This window comes from Sapajus apella, unplaced genomic scaffold (genome assembly GCF_009761245.1).
Source record: "Sapajus apella isolate SASKATOON/1434 unplaced genomic scaffold, GSC_monkey_1.0 scaffold23, whole genome shotgun sequence".
Lineage (NCBI taxonomy): Eukaryota > Metazoa > Chordata > Mammalia > Primates > Cebidae > Sapajus > Sapajus apella.
Window position 1 is genome coordinate 14,890,648 of NW_022436963.1, and position 25,266 is coordinate 14,915,913.

At 43.0% G+C, this 25,266-nt stretch overlaps 2 protein-coding genes across 3 annotated transcripts in view; both read left to right on the forward strand.

Moving 5' to 3' along the window:
- The window catches only part of SYNPR (synaptoporin), a 342,577-nt gene extending 337,982 nt beyond the window's left edge, over positions 1 to 4,595 (forward strand). For both annotated transcript variants that reach the window (XM_032290375.1, XM_032290376.1), the window contains one exon: positions 2,874 to 4,595. In XM_032290375.1, coding sequence (XP_032146266.1) covers positions 2,874 to 3,131 — 258 coding nt within the window. In that variant the 3' untranslated portion in view covers positions 3,132 to 4,595. The remainder of the gene's footprint in view (positions 1 to 2,873) is intronic.
- Positions 4,596 to 12,880: 8,285 nt separating this feature from the next.
- The window catches only part of SNTN (sentan, cilia apical structure protein), a 38,870-nt gene continuing 26,484 nt past the window's right edge, over positions 12,881 to 25,266 (forward strand). The window contains 1 exon segment of the mRNA XM_032290646.1: positions 12,881 to 13,180. Coding sequence (XP_032146537.1) covers positions 12,881 to 13,180 — 300 coding nt within the window.

Consider the following 25,266-nt stretch of genomic DNA (forward strand, 5'->3'; position numbering starts at 1 on the left):
GCTACTAAAATACGATCATTCCTAAATGTCACACAGTGTTAGAGCCTGAAGAGGAGAGTAAGAAATAATGCTTTTTAGTTTCTCAATTTCTTTCAAAGTTTCACTGAGCATAAATATTTTAGCCATCATTTCTACTTTTGGCTCTCCAGCTTTACTTCAATCTTCGTACATCTCTTTAGACCATCTAGATCTTGTCTCCCCATTTTTTTGCATGTTATGTACAGTCTCTTTCAGTTTCTCTTTCTGTCATCCCCAACTCTGAGCTTGAATCAAAATCCTCACCCCAATTTCCGTTGCAACAAATGGCAAAAAAGAATTGAAGGGCCCAAGTGCCCCTCAAATGTGCCAGCCAAGAGATCTGTGATGCTGGGGTAAGAAACCAGTACTCCTTAAACACTGAAATGCCTTGTTTATGTTCTTACTGTTAAGTAGCATTTCCTTGATGTCTTAAGTTTTTCTTCAGCATCCCTTTTTAAAAAAAACAAATAATAATAGGGAAAAGAGAGAGATCAATAGATAGGAAATAGCTAAAATTACATCCCTGGGCAGAGCCATCCTTCTTGTCTGAGAAGATTCCTTGATAAGTTTTTTTCCTTTCTTTTTTCTGTTTTTTTGTTTTGTTTTGTTTTGGTTTTTTTTTTGTTTTGTTTTGTTTTTTAAGACAGGGCTTTGCTCTGCCACCCAGGCAGGAGTTGCAGTGATGCAATCATAGCCCACTATAACCTGGAACTCTCGGGTTCAAGAGATACTACTGCCTCTGCCTTTCAAGTACCCCTTCTGAGTAGAGTATCTGGGACTATGGGCATGAACTGCCATGCCCAGCTAATTTTTTTTAACAGACAAGGTCTTGCTATGTTGCCCAGGATCCTTGATAATTTTTTATACTCATGTATTGACATACACTTATAAAAGTGCAATTTAATGAAGATCTCCCTTTTAATGGAAAATTTTCTGGTTACACATGGTAAAATGGTCCTATGTGAAATTAGAGTTTCGTCAGTAGTTCACTAATTTATTTTGTTTAAGAAACTATTATACCTTATTTATGATTTATATCTCCCTCAGCAAGTAGCCTAGAGCATGGCAGGAAATAGGTTCTCAATTAGTGTTAAAAGGAAGAAAAGAGGATGCAAGAAGAGAGAAGGAAGAAAGAGGGAGGACTGGATAAACCAGTCTCTAATTAGATCGATTGGGGGCCTAGAAACTTGATTTTGGTTATTGTAGTCTCTCAAGAACATGATTTCACTCTTTATGCCTCAGTTCAATGCATGCTGCAGCAAAAAAAAAAAAAAAAAAAAAAAAGTTAACAAAATACAATTCACGGAAATATTTTAGCAGGTGATTCAGAGCTTAGGTTATAATTTGCTAAGTATTTGCTCATGTGTCCAGCACTGTCTAGCTACTTTACACACATTCTCTTTAATCTTCCCAACTGTCTTCCAAGAAAGGAATTCTTGTGTCCATTCCATACAAGAAAAACAAAAAGGAAGTCTACAGACTAAATGCCTTGTCCCAGGTAGCAGGGCAAGAAAGTATAGTGCCCAGGCCCCTTTTATTTCAAAGCCTAAAGAAATTACTCCAAGACTAGTATTACATTTGCGTGCTGCTAAAATATTGAAATACTTGATAAATAGTCTTAGCTCCAAGCCTCCAAGGTCTGGCTTCTTGACTACACCAGTGCTCCCTCTGCCACCACTACCCACAAGGCACTCTGGATCATCTCACTGTCCAGAAACCATGGGATAAATTTTGACCCAGCAAGGGACTTCCAGCACCCTACCCCAGGGCCATGGTCACTGCCCAAGTCCATTTTGATTGGTCAGTGTCTTGCTAGGGTAGTGACTAAATATACTTTCATGTTATCACAGCTTTGCATATTACTACTGTTACCTGTTTCCATTAGGGGGCTGTTAAAGCACACTGCCTGTGGTTAATTCCCCAGTCAATCAACCAGCCTTGGAAAAGGCTGCAGAACAAGCTATGGAATGAGGACTTCTGTTTGGGCCTCATGCAACAGCAAACAGTTCTGCTTCCATCAAACCTTAGGCTTTGGGGAAGCAACACCCAGTCCTCTGACTCACTGACATCCTTCTGGAGAGTAAGAGAAATTTCCATAGGAAAGTTTCACATCCAGTTCTTAAGAAAATATTTTGTACTTCTCTGAAACCTGCATCTTACTCATAGTCTGGTTTCAGCATTCACTTACGGCATGTGAGAATCACAGAAAGTACAATTATTCAAACAGCCAACCTCTCAATATGCTGTCATGCCTATGCTTATTTGCATATCACCTGTACCATTGCTTATGCTGTATTTTTAATTGACTCACTTTATGTGATTACCATAAATGGAAAAGCAAAAGCAGAATCTCTAACCATGAAGAGAAGATAGCCTTATAAATGAATACCCCATTATCATAGTGAAAATTCTCATCCCTGTGCCACCTGGAAATAATCTTACATATCATGAAGGATACTTTATTTGGAGAATGAATGATGGCTTAAGTAAGGGTGCCAGTTAGGGAGTCAGAACAGGGTTTGAATCCCAGATCTACTACTCAGCAAACCACATGACCTTAGACAAGCTTTCCACATCTTTAGTATGGGTATGACAATAGCAACTTCTTAGACTGATTCTTAGACCAAGTGAATTGATACACAGAAAGTCCTTTATGTAGTGCCTGACATTAGTGCCTGCATCTAATAAAGGCCAGATATTCTAAATGAAATACCAGTTCCAAATGGAAAACTTGGAAGAGGACTCAACATTAAAGTGAAAAGTGATCTTTTGAATTGTGAAGAATTTTTCCAAAATTGAAAATTTTCTTGGGTTTTTGTCAGTCCATCAATTCATTGGCTCTGATTTTCTTTCAGGTCTTTGGATTCTTGAACTTTATTCTCTGGGCTGGAAACATATGGTTTGTTTTTAAGGAGACTGGCTGGCATTCTTCAGGACAGAGATATCTTTCAGATCCGATGGAGAAGCACTCCAGCAGCTATAATCAAGGTGGTTACAACCAAGACAGCTATGGGTCAAGCAGTGGGTACAGTCAGCAGGCAAGTTTGGGGCCATCCTCAGATGAGTTTGGCCAACAGCCTGCTGGCCCCACTTCCTTTACCAATCAAATTTAACAGAGTAGCATTTACATTCTTCTGGAGATAGTCTCACCACATTCCATTTCAGTGGCAGAAGAATTTTTTAAGAGTTTCAATCAATTATTAATGCAGAGAGTATTGAATGTAAATCAGAGATCTCTAGTCCTCATTAGGGCAGAAAGTCCTGGGTTGTGATAAATGATACTTAGAGATGAGATGACATGAAGAGATATATTATTCATCACAGATGGCTAATTGGAGAGTACCTTGTTATATCCACAGTTACTTTCATGTTCATTTTGTATGTGTGTTGAAGTAGTAGAAGTATTTTGTAGCTTAAAGTCTCTAGTAAGTAATATGCATAAAGTAAATCAGATAGCATTGAGTTTTCTTATGTATTTTGGTGGGAAAGATGTTATAATAATTTCTAGAAGACAATTTGATGTATCACAACATGCATGTCTTATTATTTTTTAGTTTTAGGTCCTATAGGACTATGAGTCTCTAAGTTATTTGTTTCAGAAAAATTACTCTTTTTTTATGTGATGAATCAATGCGCATATGATTTAAGTATTTAAGTGCATGAATAAGCATTTTCTCACACAATGAACATTTGAACTGTGTTTACGAAAATGTTCTGGTTTGCACCATGAATTTGTCAAATGAATATTTATAGGAATATATTCACTACTTTGTATACTTTGCGAATTTGTCTCCTCTGGCTTTACCTAAAAGTTCTGAATGCATTATAATTGAAATCTGGGGTTTTCTTTTTCCTCTGTTAGTAGACATTTAGTATTACATATGATAACTGCCCAATATTTATTCTATTTACTTAGCTAAATATTTACATTCTTGTAACCTTTTATGGTGTTTTGTGGCTCTTATCTTGTGGACCATAAATAACATGGCCTAATAACTGTTTGTGTTTATGGAGTGTTGTTTTCTTAGAATAATGGAGATGCAGATATAGATACCATAGTCAAGATACTGCCTTGCTCAAGTATTAATTTGCAAGGAATATTCTGTAGAACCTACACTACCAGGTACACTTTAAATCCTGTTTATTTGCAAATCTAATATGTTCCTCAATGTAATTATTAAAACTTCTCAAGTCACAGCTAAATTTACTAATTCTGATTTGAGTGTAACCCATAAATTAGCAATGACTTCCATGTGCCACTCTGTATTCCAGAGAGAGGCCTCATGAAATATTCTCCAGAATGTATTCATTACCAAGAAAATGCCAATCTTTACTTCTTCATTTTAACTCAGTTGAAACACCAGGGCCCAATAGAAAGGGCAAGCTGAGCATCTGTATTTCCAGATAAAAGTTGTTATCAATGTATAAACTCGTGTGATTGGTGATGTTGCAAGAATTTTAACACAAAACAGTCTTGTGTCTTAGATGATGTCTATAACCAGTTTCTGAATCCCATTGGATAAATCTGTATTGTGATATCTATTTGACCTTAATAAAGTTATTGCATACAGTGCTGATTGGACAATGGACAATTATAACAGTAGAATCTGGTTGGCTTTAACAACAACCGAACAAGAGTTAAATGCACATTGTCTCCAATCTGTCACCCTGTCCTTGTTCCATGAGCCCAGTGAGATTTGTTCATTCCTTCCACCATTCTAGGACTTCCTACCCATCACTGTGCATGCCACTGGGGATGCAGTAGTAAAACGCAAAAACAGGCCGTATGTTAAGAAGCTTACACTCTATTAGGAGAGACACATTAAAATAATCACAGCCCAATTATGCTGAGTGCAACAAAGAGAGGCACAGGATTCCACAGGAACATCTGTCAGAGAGGTTTGAGCTAGTCAGGGAAAAGTCAAGAAGCTTCTGACCTGAAGACTACACACAGTTTAGCAAGGACAAGATGGGAGAGATGCATGTCCCAGGCAGAGAACAGCCTGGCAAAGCTCTCTGATGGTAGGAGACAGGATGGATATCTAGGGTTGCCAGAGTTTAATGAAGAAAAGGCTTTTTGGGAAGTGTGACTGCTGATGGGGACATGGGTGAAACCTGTCTGAATGCTTAATCACGAATTGCCTTTATCCTAAAAAAGCTAAGGGAAAGCATCGAAGGATATTTGAGCAGGGAAGGGATGTGATCAGATTAGCAAGTTGAAAGGATCTCGGTGGCTACAGAGTAGAGATTGGATTAGGGGAAAACAAGGGAGAAAAACATCCTGAGTATAAGGAAATAGGCCTTAACTCCTAGCATCTATGAGGCAGTGGGCTGGGAGTGGGAGGAGAGGATGTGGTATGAGTTCTCTCTGCTCCCATCCCCACTCCCATTTCCCCCTTATTTCCTGGGACGATGGCTGGATTTGACTGCTTCCTTCAGCACTGTGCATGAGAAGAAAGTGGCCTCTGCTTTGAAAGCTGTCATGATCTCTGTAAAATGGAGAAATCCTCCCAACCAGCAGTGATTTTTACCAGGCTTAGCAGTTCCAAAGCACTCCGGACACTGATAAACGGAAAACACTACCTGCTCTCATTGAGATAGAGACATGCTTCCACAGTCCACTGCAGATTCACAATAAAGACCTGCCCTAACCCAGTGGGGATTTTGCTCAACTGACTTATTCCTTCTGGTTTCAAGAAAAGAGCAATAGATTTGGTCTTTTTAAAAGAGGAGTACTAGCAGGTAAGTTTGAGTCTATGTGTCCAATAAGCTTAATTTGGATTCTCAGCTTCAGTGCTCACTAGCTGTGTTTCAGGGCATGACTTCACCTTCCTGCACCTTTGTGTTTTTAGGAGGCAGTAAAGCATAGATTTTAAATGGGTGGGCCCTGATAACAGACTGTCTGGGTGAGAATTGCTGCACTGCCATTTCCTTGACTCTTCTTTTTCTTCCTGAATGCTTATTCAAAGCCCTGGGACTTTTCTGAAGCCACAGCCTATAGGCAAGTGCAGCCTGGAAATGCAGGGGAGTTAACATCCTAGGGAGCACCTTCAAACACTGGGGGATGTGGGCAGATCAATAAATGCCTTTGCTAAGATACTTAATTTCTCATTCATTCAGTTTCCCCATCTCTACAGTGGGGATAACAGCAATATCTGCCTGGTAGGACTGAAGTCAGGCTGAGAAAGAAAGCATCTAGCCATGTGACAGAATTAGAACAGCTTCTTGCAGACAGCAAGCACCCTCTGGGTTTGGGTTTTTTTGAAAGCAAGGCTAACACAAGAGCTGAATGCAAGGAGCTGATTCCAGGAGTCAGGAGTGACAAAGTGGGGAGAATGAGACAGGAAGGAGGAGAAGCCAATAAAAGGTTGTGTTCATGGTTTGCTGGTAACGCAGTAGGAACTCAGTTTCATCAGGGTCTCTGAGCAGTGTTCATAATGGCTCCAGTGATTGTCCATCGAGTAGCAGGAGCTGCAGTGTTGACCTACCAATCCCCTGCCCTCATTGTCTAAGAGTTGCCCAGAACAGTGGTAACTTTCCGCATTTCCAGGTTACACTTCCTGGAGACTGAGCAGGCTCCTAGGACTTCAGAGAAACAAGCCCTGAGTGCTAACATCTCAGGCAGTGGGCCGGGGGAAAGGGAGAGGCACTGGCATGGGCCCTATTATCACCATCCCCTCCCCCATACCTGGGGACAGGGTCCTTGAGGAAAGATAAAGGGGAAGCCCTGGGAGGTACTTGCATGAGGAGGGCAGGGGCCATTATCAATAAGAACCAGAACAATCCTCAATCTATGACTGAAGTTAGACGCTGACCAAAGGAAAGCAACATAGGGCATGCAAATCACCCACTACAGAGATCAATGATCATTACTATTCTGTCTGTAAAAGGGGGCTGTAGAGAATCCCACCTCATAGGAACTGAGCTGGTTGTCTGTGGAAGAGGTTAATGAACTATATACTTCTGGGTGTAGTTACTGGTTATTGAATGTTGAGGTATAAAACTACCCCACACTCACAGAAATTTGAGTTTTGGGGATTATTTTTAACTTTTATTTAATGTTCAGGGGTACATGTGCAGGTTCATTATAGGTAAGCTCATGTCATGGGGATTTGATGTATACATTATTTTGTCACTCAGGTACTAACCAAACTACATGATAGGTGTTTTTTCTGATCCTCTCCCTCCCACCCTCCACCCACGAGGAGACTTCAGTGTGTGTTGTTACCCTCTTTGTGTCCATGTGTTCTCACTGTTTAGCTCCCACTTATAAGTAAGGACACACGGTATTTGGTTTTTTTGTTCCTGGGTTAATTTGCTTAGGGTATGGCTTCCAGCTCCATCCATATTGCTGCAAAGAATGTGATCTTGTTATTTTTTGTGGCTGCATAGTATTCCGTGGTGCATATGTGTGACATGGTAAAAAAAAAACCCATAAAACTGCATACTTCAACCATACCTCGGCTTTCTGTTTAAACTGCTCTCTATAACCCAAATGTGAAAGAGCAATTAAGGACTATAATCCCCACCTTACCCAGACAATGTGTTAACAAATGCTAATCTTGACTTTTGTGAATCACTTAAGTAACAACCAGGATGTCAAAAAGGGCCCCTGGCCCTCGGAATGTCCGGGGCCCCTCACCCCATCTTTGCCCAGGAATCCACCAGAATGTCCAGAGCCTCTCACCCCATCTTCACCCAGGAATCCACTGGAATGTCCAGAGCCCCTCACCACCACCCCTCGCCCCTCTCCCTCACGCCCAAGGTGATTTTTACAGTTATAAAGCGGTCTTGACACCCTCCTTTGGGGGCCACGGGTTAGAGAGACGCGAGTCCTTTGTGGCTGCCGGCAATAAAGACCCTGCAATTTTGTATACTTTTGTCTTGGTGTTGACTTTCTGTGCTCGGTCCTGTACAACATTTGGAGGTCCCACTTAGATTTATCTTCGTCCATCACCAGACAAAAGCCATCTCAGAGTCTCTCCCGGGCAGCTGCTCCCACCTCAGGGACCTCTAGGGGAGGCGCCCCTGAGCTATTCCAGGGCCCCAGAGTTCCAACCCCGTGGAGGATAAGCTACTACCCGGCCACTTTTGAATGGACTGACCCTGATACTGGGGTTTTGGGGCAACTCACCTGGACAAGACTGCCTCAGGGGTTCAAAAACTCTCCTACTCTGTTTGATGAGGCACTTAGCCAAGATCTTGCCACCTGCCGAGCTGAGTTCCCCGAGTGTGTCCTACTCCAATATGTGGATGACTTACTATTGGCTACAAAAACCCAGGAGGCCTGTAAAGAGACCACCTAGTCATTATTAAAAACCCTACAGACTTTGGGTTACCGGGTCTCAGCTAAAAAGTCCCAACTCTGCCAACCAAAAGTTACCTACCTGGGCTATATCATAGAGAAGGGCAACCGGGCACTGGCACCTAGCTGAGTCCAAGCGGTGCTGCAAATACCCACCCCCACCACAAAACGCCAAGTTCGAGAATTCCTTGGGGCAGTAGGGTACTGCAGGCTATGGATTTTGGGATTCGCTGAGATAGCCAAGCCCCTGTATGCCTGCATCGGAGGAAATCAGCCCTTGATGTGGACAGAGACAGGGCAACGGGCTTTTGACAAGCTCAAGACTGCCCTGACTAAGCCCCAGCCTTGGCCTTGCCAGACATCTCTAAACACTTCCGATTGTTTGTGCATGAAAAACAGGGAGTCGCTAAGGGGGTGCTCACCCAGTCATTGGGACTATGGTTCCAGCCAGTCGCCTACCTTTCAAAAAGACTTGATTCCGTAGCCTTTGGGTGGTCAGCTTGTCTGACGTCGGCGGCAGCTACAGCCCTGTTAGTCAAGGAGGTGGACAAACTAACCTTGGGGCAGGAGTTAAACTTAGTGGCACCCCACGCGGCAGAGTCACTACTCCATGGAGCTCCTGGAAAATGGGTGTCAAATGCCCACATAGTTCAATACCAGGCCTTACTTTTGGACCAGCCCCACATAAAATTTTTAGAGGCTACAGTTTTAAACCCTGCCATGCTGCTACCAGACAGCGAGCCGGAGGAGCCCACACACGACTGCCAACAGACAATGGACGTCCTCCACACAGCTCGACCGGACCTCACCGATGTCCCCCTGCAAAATCCAGAGGAGGCACTGTATACAGATGACAGCAGTTTCATGGTCGACGGAGTCAGGTATGCCGGGGCAGCCGTAGTCACCCTAGAGCAGGTTATCCGGGCCCAGGCTCTTCCACATGGAACCTCGGCCCAAAAGGCAGAACTCATAGATCTGACAAAGGCCTTAGACTGGGCGGAGGGAAAAACTGTAAACATCTGCACAGATAGCTGGTATGCCTTTGCTATGGCTCATGTACATGGAGCCATTTATAAAGAAAGAGGACTACTTACCTCAGAGGGAAAAACCATCAAAATAAAGAAGAAATCCTAGCCCTACTAGAGGCTATATGGAAGCCCAAGGCAGTGGCATTAATACACTGCAAGGGACACCAGAAGGGAAATTCACCAGAGGCGAGGGGAAATAGGGCGGCTGATCTACAAGCCAGACAGGCAGCCTTGGGACCAGTAAAACCTGACTCTTCTTGTGACTCTGCTGGCCCCAACCCTGTCCCCCACCCCTACGTACTCACCTGATGAAGAAAATTTTGCTAAAGAACAAGGGGGCACACAAGATTCCGCAGGATGGTGGATTCTACCGGACACAAGGATTGCGGTCCCCGAGGCTCTAGGATGGGCTCTAGTTAAGGACACACACCAGGCCACTCACTTAGGACAAACCAAGCTAACTGAGCTGCTAAAAGCCAAATACTACATCCCCCACTTACATAAACTTATCAAGGAAACTACTACTCGGTGTGATGTATGTGGCCAAGTAAATCCGGGAGGGAACAGGTCTAGCCAGGTAGGAGTGAGACTTAGAGGGACTAGCCCTGGGGAGCACTGGGAAGTAGATTTCACTGAAATAAAACCCCCGGCAAATGGCTATAAATACCTCCTAGTGTTTATAGATACGTTCTCTGGATGGGTTGAGGCCTTCCCCACTAGGCCTGAGACTGCTTTGGTGGTCACAAAAAAACGGTTACAGGCCCTTGTTCCTTGGTTTGGCCTCCCTCTAATGCTGGGGTCAGACAATGGGCCCACCTTTACTGCACAAATTTCTTAGGGCCTAGCCAAGGCCCTGGGTGTATCCTGGAAATTACATTGTGCTTATTGTCCCCAGAGTTCAGGGCAAGTCGAACGACCGGACCTTAAAAGAAACCCTGACAAAGTTTATCCTAGAGACCAGTGAAAACTGGGTCAGCCTGCTTCCTTTTGTCCTCCTCCGTGTCCAATGCACACCCTATCAAAAAGGTTTCTTCCCTTTTGAAATCATGTTCGGCAGGCCCCCTCCTTTACTCCCCAGACCTGTGGATATCATGCATGCTGAAGTCCATAACTATACACTCCTTAAGTCCTTACAGGCGCTGCAATCTGTTCAATCCCAGATACACCAGCTCATTAAGGACACCCGTCCCACCCCATTGGACCTTGCAGAGCGGCCAACACACCCCTTCCAGCCTGGAGACTCTGTCCTTGTTAAAAGATTCGCCATCTCCAGCCTCACTCCCCGTTGAAAGGGACCCTACACATTTATCCTGATCACACCCACTGCTCTCAAGGTGGACGGACTAACGGCCTGGATTCATCACACCCACGTCAAGACTGCCCCACCGGAAGGACAATGGGGGGTCAAACACTCATCCCCCAACTCACTAAAGCTAAGACTTGTGCGCTCTTTGCGGTCACCACCCTCGTCACCCTAATCTGTGCTGTAAATCCCTATAGCAAACCCCCCCTTGAACCCACCTACTATCAATGGGTCCTCACCGAGGGCTCCACTGGAGGATATGTTAGTTCCTTAACCAGGAAGGGATCCACCTTAGTCAATCTAACCTGGGAGTACATTCCAAAGAACTGCATTGCCTTCTCCCTAAACTTCTGTGCCCTCCTGGGCCCCAAACTAAATTTCAGAACAAGTGGAGGTGTAGCTGGGTGCGGCAGTTTAGGGGCAGAGTAACAACTCCAGACCATGGGTTATATCTGTGCCCAGGATCCACCCCACAAAAAAGATGGAACTGTGGAGACTTAAATGAATTCTTTTGCCCCCATTGAGGGTTGTGAAACTATCTCCACTATATCAGGATATACCAAAAATGTAGACTCCTTTATCTCTTTTAACCGAGACTCTCCCCCATCCCCATGCTACACCGGGTCTTGTAACCCACTCAAAATAACTTTAACTACCCCAGATGGTAGATGGACAATGGGGCGAACCTGGGGTCTCAGAGTATATATGAGTGGGTGGGACATGGGAAACATCTTTACCATCCAGCGTATAGCCTTGCCAGACCCAACCGCCCTATAGGACCCATTGCCCAGGTCATAAAACAACAGGAGGCCCCCTTAAAAATACAAAGCCCCCTCATCCAGATAATCAATACCCACTCTCAACAACCTTCCCCTACAACCCCAACTCGGCTCGAAGAGGACACAACCCTGTTAACCTTGTTGTCCTCAGCTCACCACCTCCTCAACAAATCTAATCAGATTTAGGAAAAGACTGTTGGCTCTGTTTAAATCCTCAACCACTGTTTTATACCAGGTTGGCTTCCCAATTACCGGCCTACCTGTCCAATTCTTCATGCTCCCAGTCCATACCCCCATTTAACCCTGGGAGACACAGAAGGGTACGGGCACTGCTACCACTCCCCAAATTATACCCTTTCAGGTTCTCCCTATGGGCACTATTGTAATGTCTCCCACAATGTAACATTTAATGGTACAAACCTTCAGGCCCCAGATACCACTTGGTTAGCCTGCACTTTTGGCCTCACCAACTGCATTTCCACGTACCAGTTCAGCAGCTCCGCCCCCATACTCTGCACCCCAGTACACATCCTCCCCAGAGCTGAGATTTATGATAGCCAATAGGGACTCAATCTCCTGGCCCCATCAGATATTATTACTGCCCGATGGAAGCGAGTCCCTATCGTCATCCCTCTACTGGTTGGATTAGGTATTGCTGGCTCCACTGCAGTTGGAATATCAGCTCTTATAACTGGGGACCAAAATTTTAAAACTCTCTCTCAGCACATAGATACTGACCTAAGGCACTTAGAAAACTCCATTTCCCAACTCACTGATCAGGTTGAGTCTTTGGCTGAAATGGTCCTCCAAAACAGGCGAGGACTAGATTTACTGTACTTAAAACAAGGGGGTTATGTGCCAGCCTTAATGAACAATGTTGCTTCTATGCTAATAGGTCAAGCCTCATCCTAGAGAGACTCTCCCTGGTCAGACAGAATCCCGAAACCAGAAAACAACTTCGAGAGGCTTCGGAAAGTTGGTATCAAAAAATGTTTTCCTGGTCCCCTTGGCTCACTTCCCTCCTCACAGGCCTGGTGGGACCTCTGGCCCTGCTCTTACTGGGTCTCATGTTCGGCCCCTGCCTCCTAAACCAACTGCTCAGGTTCATAAATCTAGCATAGACTCCATAAAATTAATGATATTAAGGTATCAATATGAGTCCTTAGAACAAACAAACAGCACTAACCTGTTGGAGGAATCAATGATTTAATTCCTGTAAATAAAACAAGAGGGGAATGTGACATGGTAAAAATCCCCATAAAACTGCATACCTCAACCATACCTCGGCTTTCTGTTTAAACTGCCCTCTGTAACCCAAATGTGAATGAGCAATTAAGGGCTATAATCGCCACCTTACCCAGACAATGTGTGAACAAATGCTAATCTTGACTTTTGTGAATCACTTAAGTAACAACCAGGATGTCAAAAAGGGCCCCCGGCCCTCAGAATGTCCGGAGCCCCTCACCCCATCTTCGCCCAGGAATCCACCAGAATGTCCAGAGCCCCTCACCCCATCTTCGCCCAGGAATCCACTGGAATGTCCGGAACACCCTCACCGACACCCCCTGCCCCTCTCCCTCACGCCCAAGGTGATTTTTATCAGTATAAAGGGGTCTTGACACCCTCTTTTGGGGGCCACGGGGTGGAGAGATGCGAGTCCTCCGTGGCCGCCGGCAATAAAGACCCTGCAATTTGGCATGCTTTTGTCTTGGTGCTGACTTTCTGTGCTCGGTCCTGTACAACATATGTACCACATTTGATTTATCCAGTCTACTATTCATGGACATTTAAACTGATTCCACGTCTTTGCTATTGTGTATAGTGCTGCAATGAACATAGGCATGCATCTATGTGTCTTTATGATAGAATGACAATATTCCTTTGGGTATATATACAGTAATGGGATTGTTGGGTCAACCGGCAATTGTTTTTAGTTTTGAGGAATGGCCACACTACTTTCCACAGTGGCTGAACTGACACTCCCAACAGTATTGTATAAGCATTCCCTTTTCTTTTGAGATAAGGTCTGCCTCTATCACCCAGACTGCAGTGCAGTGGTGTGATCTTGGCTCACTGCAACCTCTGCCTCCAGGGCTCAAAGTGGTCTTCCCACCTCAGTCCCCTCAATAGATAGGACTACAGGCGCACACCACAATGCCTGGCTAATTTTTTGTATTTTTCTGTAGAGATGGGGTTTCATCATGTTGCCCAGGCTGGTCTCAAACTACTGAGTTCAAGCAATCTGCCTGCCTGGACCATCCAAAGGGCTGGGATTACAGGTATGAGCCATAGCACCTAGCCAGCATTCCCTTCTCACCAGCATTTGTTATTTTTTGACTTTTTAATAATGGCCATTCTTACCGGTGTGAGATAGTATCTCCGTGTGTGTGTGTGTGTGTGTGTGTGTGTGTGTGTGTGTGTGTGTGTGTATTTTGAAGCCTGAGTTTTTATAAGTCAGATTTCTAATTGCACTGAGGTGAGCAAAACATAGTACCTGGCATCTTTTGAGCTTATACTCAAGATTGGAAGAATCAAATAGGAGACAAGTAAATTAACCAAACACGTAAGAATGAACTGTGATTAATGCCGTAAGGAAAAGAAACAAGGGACAGGGTAGGGAAGAATAGCATAGGGTGGCCAGCAAAAGCCTCTGTGAAGAGGGAACATGTAAGTTGAGACATGAAGAATAGGAAGAATCAGCCACACACAGAATATTTTAGGCGGAGGGCAGAGTGCATCCAAGGACCTAATGAGGGGAGACTGCTGGGGGCCTTCAAAGGACTGATAAGAAAAAAGCTACTGGGGCTGGACATGCAAGGGGTGGGGCAGGAGTTGGGGCTGCGGAGTTTGAAAGAGCCAGGTTATGAGGACCCTTGGAGGACATGGGAAACAGATTCTATTCTAAGAGAAATGGGAAGCCACTGGGCAAATTAACAGGACAATGACATGACTTAATTTTCTCTTCAAAGAAATCCCTCTATCAGGTTCTTGGCTTTCATATTGTACTATCATTAGACAAGATGTCACCTTTGCAGGAAGCTGGGTGAAGGGTTCATGGGGCTTTGTACTATTTTTGCAACTTCTTATAAAGGATGATGCTGAAAATAGATCAATGAATTCATCAGTTCATTCAACAGCTATTTATGGAGCACCTACCATGTGCTAAGCTTTGTTCTAAATGCTGGGTGAAAAAATCAGATGAATTCAAATAGCGATAAATGTTAAAGAGGAAATAAACCAGGAAGGCATGAAGGAGAGCAGTAAGATTGGAGGAAGATGGGTACAGGAGGAGACGCCAGAAGCCCTGGAATGAGGATATGGCAGCCTGAGTTAGGATGGGGGCTCCATTAGTGCTCAGCAATAGCTCAGGCTGGTTCTTGGATCTTAAATACTGGTTTGGGCAAATCTTAAACACTGGCCAAAGAATAATAAATCTTCACTTTATAGAAATCTCTTTGTACTGTTCAAAGTTCATAACATCTAACATTTCATTTGCTCTCTCATCAGCCCCGTGAAAGGATAAGTGCCATTGTCCCCATTTGAAAAAACAAAAGTGTCCTGAACTGAGTTTTCCTGGAAGCCAGTTCTCTCTGAGATAAGAATTCAAGTAGAAGCAGGAGGGTGGGGAAGTGAACCAAGGAAGAAAAGGAAAACAATAAATCTTGAGTTATGGAGAAGATTATTGCTATGGGCAATGGGGCCTCAATCCCATGAGAGAATATGAAACCCAGGGCAGAACACCGCTCAGCCCAACCAGGGGCAAAAGGAGCGGTGATATTTACCTGCTTGCTCTGTCAGTCACTGAATAAGGGCTGCTCTGGGAGAGTCGTAACTCCCCAGCACTTTCTGATCACCCTGTCCAAGGGCTAGAACAGATAGAGAAGGCATCAGAAAGCAGTGCGAGTACTGGCAGTTGGGGGTTATTAGGTTAGTACGCGTGCAATTTTTAGTCCCGAGAGGATATGGGTGGGCTACCTATAGTGTACGCCACACTGAGGTTTGGTAGTGTTAAATATCTCACCAAAAATCTCTTTTAATCCTAAAAGGTTTTTTTTTTTACCGTTAACTCCTCAGTCTACTTAGCATATAAATATGACTTTAATCTCAATATTCCATGTGATTTTATCTAGACATCTAAAGATAACAATTTTTGATAGCAACTATAAACCAATAGCTAATGTTTATTGAGTGCTTACAATGTGTCAGCCACTGAGTTAAGCATTTTGCATTTAACCACAACACTATGCAACAGATACTAGTATTACTCTATATAACAGTTTAGAAAACCAAAGTATAGAAATTAGATAATGACAAAATCCTCGTGAACACCTTCACTAGTAAGAATAGTTCTTAGGGCCGGGAGTGGAAGCTCACGCCTGAAGAGATCAAGACCATGGTGAAACCTTGTCTCAACTAAAAAATACAAAAAATAGCTGAGTGTGGTGGTACGCACTTGTAGTCCCAGCTACTTGGGAGGCTGAGGCAGAATTGCTTAAACCTGGGATGCGGAGGTTGCAGTGAACTGAGATGGCACCACTGCACTCCAGCGTGGCGCCTGGTGACACAGCAAGACTGTGTCTCAAAAAAAAGAATAGTTCTTAGTTACTACCAGGTACTGAGCATCTACTCTGCAAGAGAACTATGCTATACAATTTATATCTATTTTCCTGTTAATGTTCACAGGAAATGCAAGATAAATATACTGTTGTACCAAGTGAACAAATAGGAAAACTAAGATTCATAAAGATTAGGTAATTTGCTTAAGATCGCTGAACTGGATGTGGGCAGAGTCCACCAGATGCAGAAATCTAGGTCTCTGCATCCAAAACTCCTTGCTCTAAGCTACCTTGCTAGACCACAAAAGTGCTACCACACTATCTATTATATTTTAAGCCAATGAGTTTTTTCTGCCCATCTAGGGTGCAATTGGCACAAACCCAGACCATCAGGTACTTCATTTAACCTTCAGTAGTGATGCTGGGTCCCTGATAGTTGGAAGCCCAGCATCATTTGCCAATATGAATAAAGTCAGACCCAATTCACTGAATAAGTTAATGAAATCATTAAGCTGCTTAAGATCCAGTAAAACTAAGAATGATTTCTTAACATGCTTGACTTAGAGGCTGAGGCTTTGCTGGACTTTAGGACTTAGCTGAACACTCTTCAGGACCTGTTGTCAGCAAGCACTTCCAAGAATGGCCTGGCTCCTCCAGCCCCAACTGGAGGAGCCCCTCCAATCCCACCTGTGTGAATAATACGCCCTGGATATAAAAAGGACAAGATGAGAATAGAGTGACCTTCAGCTATTTTCCTGGAAGTCCTGTTGTTTGTGCAGAAAATATTATGTCTAGTTGAGTATTTCCTTTAAATAAACAGGTACCACTATGTGTGTCTTGGTTTATTGAACAAAACTCTTGAAGGTGGTTATAATAAGTCAAATAGATTTCCCAGTGGTGGAGAAAGAGTTTGCCTTTAAACCTCTGCTGTTTTATTCATGTATTGGTTGCCTGGCCACTCGTAGCTTAAGAGGCTCTAATTGGCTTGTGCTGTGAACAAGACTCACTGGCTCACATCAGTGTAAAGTCATCTCTCCACTTACTAGAAACAATGTCATGTAACATGTTACCTGCTGTCATGCCAATTTGGTGAACACAAGAAATGCAAAATACAAACTGAACATTTTTTTCTTATTTCAAACGTTTTCCCTTCTTTCCTGTGAAGTGACATTTCTCCCATACATTTTCTCTTCTGATCTCTTCAGAGAGTTAAGTCTCTTCTGATTGATCTCCACTATCATATTCCTTCTAGAATTCGATAGATTCCATAGCTGACACCTTGCTCTGAGCATTACTGCTCTTTTTCTAAGTCCTTTCTTAAGAAAGGACTTGCTCTCTTGAAGCTCCTAGACATTCTATTAAAATTTCACAGTTAGTAATGACACGTGATTCCACAGGACTTAGCAGCATGGTGCCGCATGCATTTCCTAGAAACTGCATTTGTCAGCACAGACAATTGCTTCACATGAGACATGAGGTCAGCCTTTGTCTTGGGAAGAAGAGCTAGATTGCATCTTTTGTATCAGAAGATGTTGTCATTAGCTTTACAATGTAAGGTGATCACTTAAATTCCTAGCCACCAGATATCCTAGTATAATCTTTGGCTTGGAATCAGATGGACCTGGAATCAAATTTTAGAACGAGGCTGTGTGATCTTGGGAAAGAGCCTCAACATCTCTGGGGCTAAGATTTTTTATACATATAATGGACTGAAATCGAGGGGTTGGCAGGGATTTGTTCCCGTCTGGAGGTCCTTTTCCCTATCCTTTCCAACTTTTACAAGCTACCTATAATCCTTAGCTCATGTTTCTCATTCTCCATCTTCAAAGCCAGCAACAGCAGGCTGAGTTCATCTCACAGGGCATCACTGGGGCCTCTTCATCTGCCTCCCTCTTCCACTTTTAAGGACAATTTGTGACTACATTGGGTCCACGTGGATAACCCAGGATAATTTGCCTATTTTAAGGTTGGCTAATTAGCAACCTCAACTCCATCTGTGACCATAATCCTCTACGTAACATAACATAACCACAGTTTTGGAGGTTATAATGTGAACATATTTGGAGAGGCTATTAATCTGCCTACCACATTATCCCACCAGTAAAGGATAATAATAAAATCCTATAATTATAATACTTTTATACAAATATAATATATAAAAACTAATTTAAGTGAATTTCTTAGCAGATTTGCCTAAAGTGCTCAGTAGCTGATAATGTTATTTAAACTGATAGTTGTACTAATCAATCATATTTACTTTTGTTAAAAAGTAACCCAGTCCATAGCACTAACATGTGGCAGCTGGTAGCTTTCCAATGATCAAATATTGAGATAACTTTGACAATGCTCCCAATCTGGGGCCAATGTTTAGCCAATTCCCTCTGGAGAGCTCTAGTAAATGAAAATGTACTGTATATAGATGGAATCCTCAAGGTGCCACACATTTATTCAGTGTAGCACACGGCTGGAGAAACAGCAGATCCATGGGACACAATTCTCGCCTCAGCGTTTCTATAGTCCAATGGGAGAGATTAAGTATAGACCCGAAATTACATTATGTATTCATTTGTTTAGTTATCCTTTCTGTCTCTCCCACTCAAATAAAAATTCCATCAAGGGCTGGGACCTGACTGCATTGTGTCTGCCTGTATCCCCCAGCGCTTCGAACAGTGCCTAAAATAGACTAGGTACTTAAATGTTTGTTGAATGAATACAGTATGATACGTTATACAAGCTATTATTAGAGGTTGTTCATAAAATATGCAAACTATTATAACATAAAGTATGTAATATTGATTAGCCAGAAAGAAAAAAGAGTCTGAACTTTCATTTGGAGAGTTTCCAGCATGTTTATAAATAGCACTCACTGTGTGCCCACACAGAAAGGGCTTGCTGCACTGTAGGGCCTGCAAACCTTGCCCCCCATTGGTTCATTTCCAGTTCACTGTTTCTTATTGCCCTGTTTGCAAATTGCAGCATCTCCAGGTCATAACATAGGTATCACCTGAAGTACACACCTATGCATATCATGTTAGGATTATCCATTGTACCCACCCTTCCCCTCTACAGCCCTGCTGCCCCCAGTAAGTAAGAAATATGCTAATTTGATAGTGATACCCTGTGGAGGGTATAAAATAGAGTGATGAAATCAAGAATGCCTGGCCAAAGTGCTAGGGTCACCTCTTAAGAGGAGAGTCACTCTTAATAATTTTAATAGGCCGGGCACAGTGGCTCACACCTGTAATTCCAGCACTTTGGGAAGTTGAGGCAGTCGGATCACAAGGTCAGGAGTTCAAGACCAGCCTGGCCAACATGGTGAAACCCCATGTCTACTAAAAATATAAAAATTAGCTGGGCATGGTGGCTCATGCCTGGAGTCCTAGCTACTTGGGAGGCTGTGGCAGAAGAATCATTTGAACCCAGGAGGCGGAGGTTGCAGTGAGCCAAGGTCACATCACTGCACTCCAGCCTGGGCAACAAAGAAAGACTCCGTCTGAAAAAAAATATATTATTAAACAATTACATAATAATTATAATAAATACATTTTGAATGTGCCCCAGTACACATAAAGAACTACATTCAAAGTTTTGCAAAACAAATGTTATGTTTACCACAGGGGACCCACTCCTTCTGCTTTATTCAATTGTGCTTCATTCCATTTCTTTTCTGTTTTTGTTTGTTTGTTTTGAGACGGAGTCTTACTGACTCTCTCAACTAGGCTGAGTGCAGTGATGCAATCTCAGCTCACTGCAACCTCCACCTCCTGGATTCAAGGGATTTCCCTGCCTCAGCCTCCCAAATAGCTGGGATTACAGGCATGTGCCACCACTTCTGGCTAATTTTTGTACTTTTAGTAGAGATCAGGTTTCACCATGTTGGCCAGGCTGGTCTCAAACTGCTGACTTCAAGTGATCGGCCCACCTCGGCCTCCCCAAGTGCTGGAATTACAGGCATGAGCCACTGTGCCCGGCCGCATCACGTTGTATTTCATCTGTTTTGTATGCTGATCTTCACTCTCCCAATTGATTCACATGCATGAAGGGGTACTAGTCACTTGACCCATTAGGGATACCAGCCCTCCGTGACACACCCAAAGTTTTGACACCAGATCGGGAGTACGGTTTAGCAGATAAAGGCAAAGCTTAGACATTAGAAGAAAATTCTTATCCTGGTTCTACCAATCTTCCTGGCTATCATTTCCTTTCTTTCAAAATGCACTGCAGGATCCAACAGTCTTCATTTGTTGGGAAAGAAAGAATAAATGGGAAGTGTGTTTCATTGCAATAACCTCAAAAGGGATTTTTGGGTTCCAAAAGAGAGGAAGGCAGGCTAGGTTTATTCTACCAAACAGTTCATGAACTCACTCAAAATCCCTTTCTTCCAAGTTGGAGTTGTTTGTGGGGAACAGAGAATCCCACAAGCCTCTTTCATGGAAAAGGGAAGAAGAGGCTGTCAACTAAGCCACTGAAGCCAGGCAAATAAGCACTCCCCGCAGATATGAGAAATGGCAGACCTCCTCCAATCAAGGACGTCCTGGAGACAGGCCTCATTAGCGCTTCTGCGCCACAGCCAGCCTGAGACACATGAGGGGAGCTCAGTGGTTGCTCTCTTGTGGGGCCCCACCCTCCTTCACAAGATAGCCACTTGTTTTGGCAACTTGGAGGCCTTCCTTTACTTTCTCCTCATTTTTTGAAGAAAGTAATACAGTCTGAGACCTCCCTCTTCTGACTCTCCCAGGCTGCACCCGGATTTGTTCTCCATTTCTTATAGATCTTTCTGGAGATGGTCCATGAAGATGTAAGTACATATATAATTTGTGAATTCTCAACTCATTTGTAAATGAAGTTTTCCTGGAACACAGCAATGACCATTTGTTTGCATATTATCAATGGCTGTTTTTGCCTTACAATGACAAAGCCTATGTGGCTTGCAAAGCCTAAATTAGCTACTGTCTGGCCAGTCATGGAAAGTTTGCTGGCCCTTGGTTCAGTGAATCCTCTGTTAAAGAGCACCTAGACTGTCAGATCAATCTTCTGCTACAGCAAATATCACAGCAGTGAATATTCTAGAACACACATCTTTGCACACATTAACAAATATATTCTAAAGACAAATTCTTAGGACTGGCTTTCCTGGGTCAAATTTAAGATAGATGCATTCTTAACTGTGACAGATATTGCTAATTTTCTGTTATAAAGTGAATTATATTTCCCCAAAATCCATATATCAAAGCCCCAACCCTCAATGGGACTGTATTTTGTAGATAGGGCCTGAAGGAAGTAATTAAGATAAAACGAAGATGTTAAAATGGGTCCCCAATCTAAAAGGACTGGTCCCTACAAGAAGAGAAGGAGACCCCAGAGATCTTTCTCTCTACCCTGAGCACAGAGGAAAGGCCAGATGAGGACACAGCAAGAACGTAGCTGTCCACAAGCCAGTAAGAGACGTCACCAGGAACCAAGTTTGTTGGCGCCTTGATCATGGACTTTCATCTTCCAAAACTGTGAGAAAATAAATTTCTATTGTTTAAGCAACCCATCCTGTGGTATTTTGTTACAGCAGCCCAAGCAGACTAATACAGCTTCTTTAGAGGTTATACTGATTACTCCCCCAACCAGCAGTGTACGGGCATACCCTTTACCCACTTCCTTTGCTAAATTATTATCTAAGTTTTTTGTATATTTTTGCCAGTCTGATAGGTGAAAAAAATATGACAGCCTTATTGTTTAAATGCATTTGTCTTAAGAGATTGGGAATGATTTTGTATTTTAGTAAATTCCTTTATTTAAAAATAAACAAATCCAACAGTGGCTGGTAGATAATATGCCTTGCAAAAAATTCTGTGAGCTATATAACATTATCTCTGTTTTACAGATGAAGAAACTGAGGCATAGAGAAGGTAAGTAAACCTGGCCAAAATGAGAGGCATGGTAGTCCTGTGGTTAAGAAGACTGAACCTGGAGTCAGACTACCTGGGTTTACATCACAACTCCACCCCAGGTATTAGCTGTGTGATCTTGGGAAAGTAACCTCTCTATGCCTGTTTCCTTTTTTGTTTAATGAGAATAACAATAGTACTCATCCTATAGTGTGATTTGGGAAAGTAAAGGACAGCTTTGATGATACCAGTTTTAAGTGGCGAACCCACATTTTGAATCTTTTTTCTGATCGACAGTAGCAGCTCTTAAACATTGCCGTTTCACCTAGTGGCGATGTATGATGGTTAGACATTTTCTATTCCCTGGATGAATGCTACTCCTTTCCTCATTCTTAGAGGCTCTTAGGAAGTATGCCAACTCTATGCATTGTTGAAATGTACATACAGTATACAGAACAATGGCCCCCAAGCCTGAGCATGTCTCCACTTGCTTAGTCATAGCTGTTCACAAATTTTGGAACACCAAACCATTCAGGGTAAGGACTGCCAAGGAAACATGAAAACTATGGATACTTCAACTGCTTCAGATTATTCCCATCTGAAATAACACAGACAGTACAGAATTAGATTTTAGAAAGACGCATACAAAATAGTTTTTTAAAAAATGTTTTGTGTCTACACATAAATAAATTGCCTGAGTTCACTTTTTGAATGCAGCTGGCTCTCACGGAACAGCATCTCATCCAATCAAATAATCAATTAACTCATGTTTGTTGAGCACCTACATGCTCAATACTACATACGTATTACCTCAAATATAGCAGTGGATAAAGTGGACATGTTCTACATCCATACAGAATTTTAAATCTAATACAGTGCTGTTCAACAGAAATCTATACAAATGATAAAAATATTCAATACTTCCACTGTCCAGTATGGGAGCCACTAGCCACAAGTGGCTATTAAGTACTTGAAATGTGGTCAGTATGACTAAGGAGGTGGATTTTTTATTTTAGTTAATTTAAGTTGAAATTTAATTGCCACATATAGCTAGTGGCTACCATATTGAACAGCGTAGCTCTAATGGGTGAACCTAAATTGTGGGCAGATTTTCAAGAGTTGAGAAAGAATGTCACTGAACACAGTAGGTATTCACTTAACACTATGGGAAGTAAACTGCTATACACTAGCACCCCTGGAAGTGTTACCTGGTACCCCAGTGTCTTGGTTTACTGACTTCAGCAAGGCTATATAACTAGCTCTATACTGCCCAGCTGAGAAAGCATAGAATGGTAATCAAAGCCACCCCTTTATCGATAGTGCAGAGGTTGCCAATCATGAGTCTCACCCAGGTCACACCTGTTTCATCTGGCCCAGTGTTTTAAAATTATTTTGAATCAAGAGTCAACATTCAAAATTCAAGTGATTTTACATTTCTGACTTTCTTAGAAGACTCAAAAGTCCCAACACATTTCTCCCTGGCAGTAGTTGGCTGAAGTTGAGGTTTGTGGTCTTGTCAGAGGGAGCCTATACTCTCCAGGCTGATGAAGGTGCCACCATTCCCTATAGTCTTCCCTCCAGGCACCTTCATTCATTCACCCCATGCATGTTTGGCCCCAGACGCCATATGAGCTTGTTGTCACTGCTGTAAGGCTTTGGTGCATCTCCAGCCACTTCCCTGGATGTTCCCAGATGCACACGCACATGCGCACACACATGTGCCAATCACACCTTGCACTTCTGCACCTCTGTCCCTTTGCAAATGCTGTTCCTTTTACCTGGAATGCCTGTTTCTCTCTGGTTAAAGGGCTCTCCTCCGTAAAGCCACCTGGAACTCCCCAGGCAGAGCAAACTGCCTGTCCTTGTGTATGTACTTAGAACATTACTGACTCTTCTATCATCATTTATTTTTCTCACTACTGGACTCCAGACAAGTTTTTCATTTGGAAGGAGAAGCACTTTATTCACCTTAGTATCCCTGAATCCTAGCACAGGGTCTGGTGAATGAATTCTGAATGAATGAATGAATGAATTCTGACATCTCTGTCTCCAGCCCAGGCCTTCTATATGGTTTGGGAAAAACCATCACGAGGTTTTATTTGGCTGCCTCCTGGGTGTTCCCACGAAGGCCCTGCAGCCTTTCTGTCTGCACTTTCCTGCTGTCTTCCTCCTCTTTGCCTTTTCATCTCTCAGCAAGCCTATTGCCCCTGTTTCCTCAACTTGTAGAAGTCACAGAGAACAATGGTTCCATAGTTAGTTACCTAAGCCAACAACTTACAGGTCAGTTTAGTTTCTTCTTCTCCCATATCCTACCTGTCCCCTTATTCTACCTTAATCTCCTGCCATCTCTGGTACAAATGCTACATTTCTGATGCTCATCACAGATCAACTATTTTAGCAGTCTGCAACCTAAGTCACCACCTGTTCTCATACCACCCTGATCTATCCTTCACTGTAATCCATTCTCCACTGTCTAAACGCATCTACAGTGCTTCTACAATTCTCCATTGTCCTCAGGATAAATGCAAGTCTTCCAAGCATGACAGAGAAAGTTGCCCCTCAGTTTCTCAGTTACTCTGCTACAGCCCCAGAGGCCTCATTTCCATGTCTCAAAACTTTGCACATGCCATTCCCTCTGCCTAGAATGCTCTTCCTCCAGCATTTCACATGGCTGACTCTTCCATGGTTCAGGACTTAGTTCAAATGTCATCAGAAAAGCTTTCCCTGATTCCTCAACCTAAGGCGGCTCCCTGTCTAAACATGTCAACCCATGCTACTTCATCCACCATGTATCAGATTCCATCATCAAGGTCAGTAATATTCATGTTTGTTTATATGTCTGTCTCCTCACTAAAATGGAAACATCAGGAAGGTGGGGACCTATTTGTAGCCCCAGGCCTTGGCACAGTGCCTGGCACACAATTGGCACTTAACCTGTATTGGTTTAAATGCCAAATGATGACTGACTTGGGAAGAAAGGAAGGAAAGGGGATGGGAGGGGAGGGGAGGAGAGGAGGGGAGAGGAAGGAAGAAGGGAAGAGGAGAAGGGAAGGGAGGAAGGGAAGGAAGGGAGGGAAGGAGATAAAAAGCGAAGACTTATTCTAACTCATGCACCTATGAAGAAATGGTTTCAAAGTCTGTTCCAGTGCATTCCTCCCAAAAGTAACATTTGTTCTAAATTAGGCATTTGAAAAGAAATCACAGTGTATATAAAGAGATGGGAATTCCTGCTGATCAGCAGTGTCAATGACAGTCAGGCAGAGGTATCTGAGGTATCAATTAATCCTTACTTGGGTGTTATTTTCAGATACCCTGTGCTCCCAGAAACCTACAAAGGGCTTAGAAACTTAAAATTGATAGTGGAATTTGAATGGGTAGATGCATCATGTAATTTATTA